Source organism: Hipposideros armiger, unplaced genomic scaffold, assembly GCF_001890085.2.
Source record: "Hipposideros armiger isolate ML-2016 unplaced genomic scaffold, ASM189008v1 scaffold_149, whole genome shotgun sequence".
Taxonomy (NCBI): Eukaryota; Metazoa; Chordata; class Mammalia; order Chiroptera; family Hipposideridae; genus Hipposideros; species Hipposideros armiger.
In genome coordinates, this window is record NW_017731499.1 from 2,152,922 (window position 1) to 2,154,908 (window position 1,987).

At 41.7% G+C, this 1,987-nt stretch overlaps 1 protein-coding gene across 1 annotated transcript in view; it reads right to left on the reverse strand.

Moving 5' to 3' along the window:
- Nucleotides 1-1,987, reverse strand: part of LOC109387160 (ribosomal L1 domain-containing protein 1-like) — an 11,875-nt gene that overhangs the window by 1,237 nt on the left and 8,651 nt on the right. The window contains exon 8 of the mRNA XM_019650884.1: nt 3-107. Within this exon, the coding sequence (XP_019506429.1) occupies nt 3-107 (105 nt within the window). The remainder of the gene's footprint in view (nt 1-2; nt 108-1,987) is intronic.

A 1,987-nucleotide genomic window follows, 5' to 3' on the forward strand; every position in this document is an offset into this window, starting at 1 on the left:
GCCTCTGAGGTCACAGCCGATGTAGCCTGTTTTACAAGACTTTCATTTCTTTTCTTCTCCTTTTGTTTTTCACGATATTCTTTTTGTTTTTGTATTTTCCTTGCTTCCTACCGAAAAAAATCAAACGTAATTTAAGTAGGGATAGTTTTGTTGGAAAATAAATGTCAGGGACTTAGCACTTGCATTTTAAAATACTCATCTGCTTCCCAAAAGGGCCTTGACCTGTACAAGCTCTGAGCACACAAACCCCATTACCAGCACTAGAACCCCAAACTCCACTTTGTTTTTGAGTCATAGGACAGATACATTTTACGTGGTAAATTATAAACAGCAGTATTCATAATCAGATATCTGAGGTATGCAGTCACAGGTTTTGTGAAAGTCAATCTCATTTATAGGTGAGTTAAGAATCATCCTAGGGCTGGCCGAGTGGCTTGTTGGTTAAAAGTTGGCTTGGGACGCCAGCTCTGAGCAGCAGGGCAGCCGGTTCAGATCCCACAGGGGCCAGTGATGCTGCGCCCTCTACAGCTAAGATGGTGAACAACAGCTCAACCTGGAGCTGGGCTGCCGAGTCGCTGGCGACAGTGTAGGCTGCAGTGGGGCTAGATTGGGCTGCCGTAAGCTACCGTGAGCGGCCGGCAGCCAGTGTGAGCTGCTGTGAGCCGCCGTCCAATGGCCGGCGACCAATATGCCTCAGCTGGGAAGAGTGCAATGATCACAATACCAACATGGGCCAGTGAAGTGACATCCTTCACAACTAGACTGAAGAACAAAAGGACAGCAACTTGTCTGTTCTCCTTCCTCGATTCCCCAATGCTGTTCCCTCCCCAATCCCCCCAAAAAATCTTTAAAAAACCCCCAAAAAACCCCCAAAAAACCTAAATTGCCTAGTATGTGATGTGAATTATAGCTCAATAAAGCTGTTACCAAAAAACCAATAAAAAACAAAAACAAAAAAGACCTCTGGTCATTTTTTCCTAAAGTTTACACAGCTAGAGGTCCATTATCCTTAGCACAGAGCACTGCTAAGTAACATCTACAATAGCGTCCAAATTCCATTTTAACCAGCAGTTCCATCTTCACAAAGCCCTCAACTGAATCTGCTGACAAACGGCAAAAAATCCAGACTTCCTGCTTCAATAATAGCAGTCGATGTTATTTTGGATCTTCCTCCCAATGAAACAAGTCAAAAGGCAGGGTAAAAAAATTAAAAAAAAAAAAATTTTTTTTCCATAAAAGTATTGAGGAGCTGATTACACTGTAAGAAATTAACACATTGTGGACCAGTGCCGCAGATTTGCATCTGTACATTACAGCTGTGCAAGACGGATGACGCAAATCTGCGTTTTTAACACACGCTTGGTTTTCACGCACTATACACTTAACTGTGCAATACATGGAGCCTTTCTCCGAGTGGTCCTGCTGACAAATGTTTATAGAAACGTAACCTCACTCTGAGGAGTTAATGATCTGTGATAAATGTAGGGAACAAACAGCTCTGCATTTCCCTCTGTTGCTCTGCTCTGTATTTAGTCAGCATTCAGGTTTCAATCACTTGACACCCATGACGGAAAGATGTAATTCTCACGGGAAAAAATATCTTACAAAGACGAAATTTCAGCGGAATTGTTGGTGAACACATTATCTGATGTTTCTGACAATGCTGATAGTGACAGTGAAAATGATAGTGGCTCTTCTATTATTGGAAACAGGCAAAACAAAATTGTGCATCCTTTACCAAGTTACAGTGACAGTGAACAAAGTGCAAACGCAAGTGACAATAACATACTAGATTCAGCTGTTTCCACATGGGTGAAAACAGATAAAACAACAAATTTAGGGCTATTTACCGGAAACCCAGGGGTGAAACAAATTCCCTCTGACCCGACAAAAGTATTACAAATAACAGGACTCTTTCTTGGAGACAGATTCTTTGATACGTTTTGTAAGGAAACGAATCTATATTACTTACAAAATCAGGAAAAGC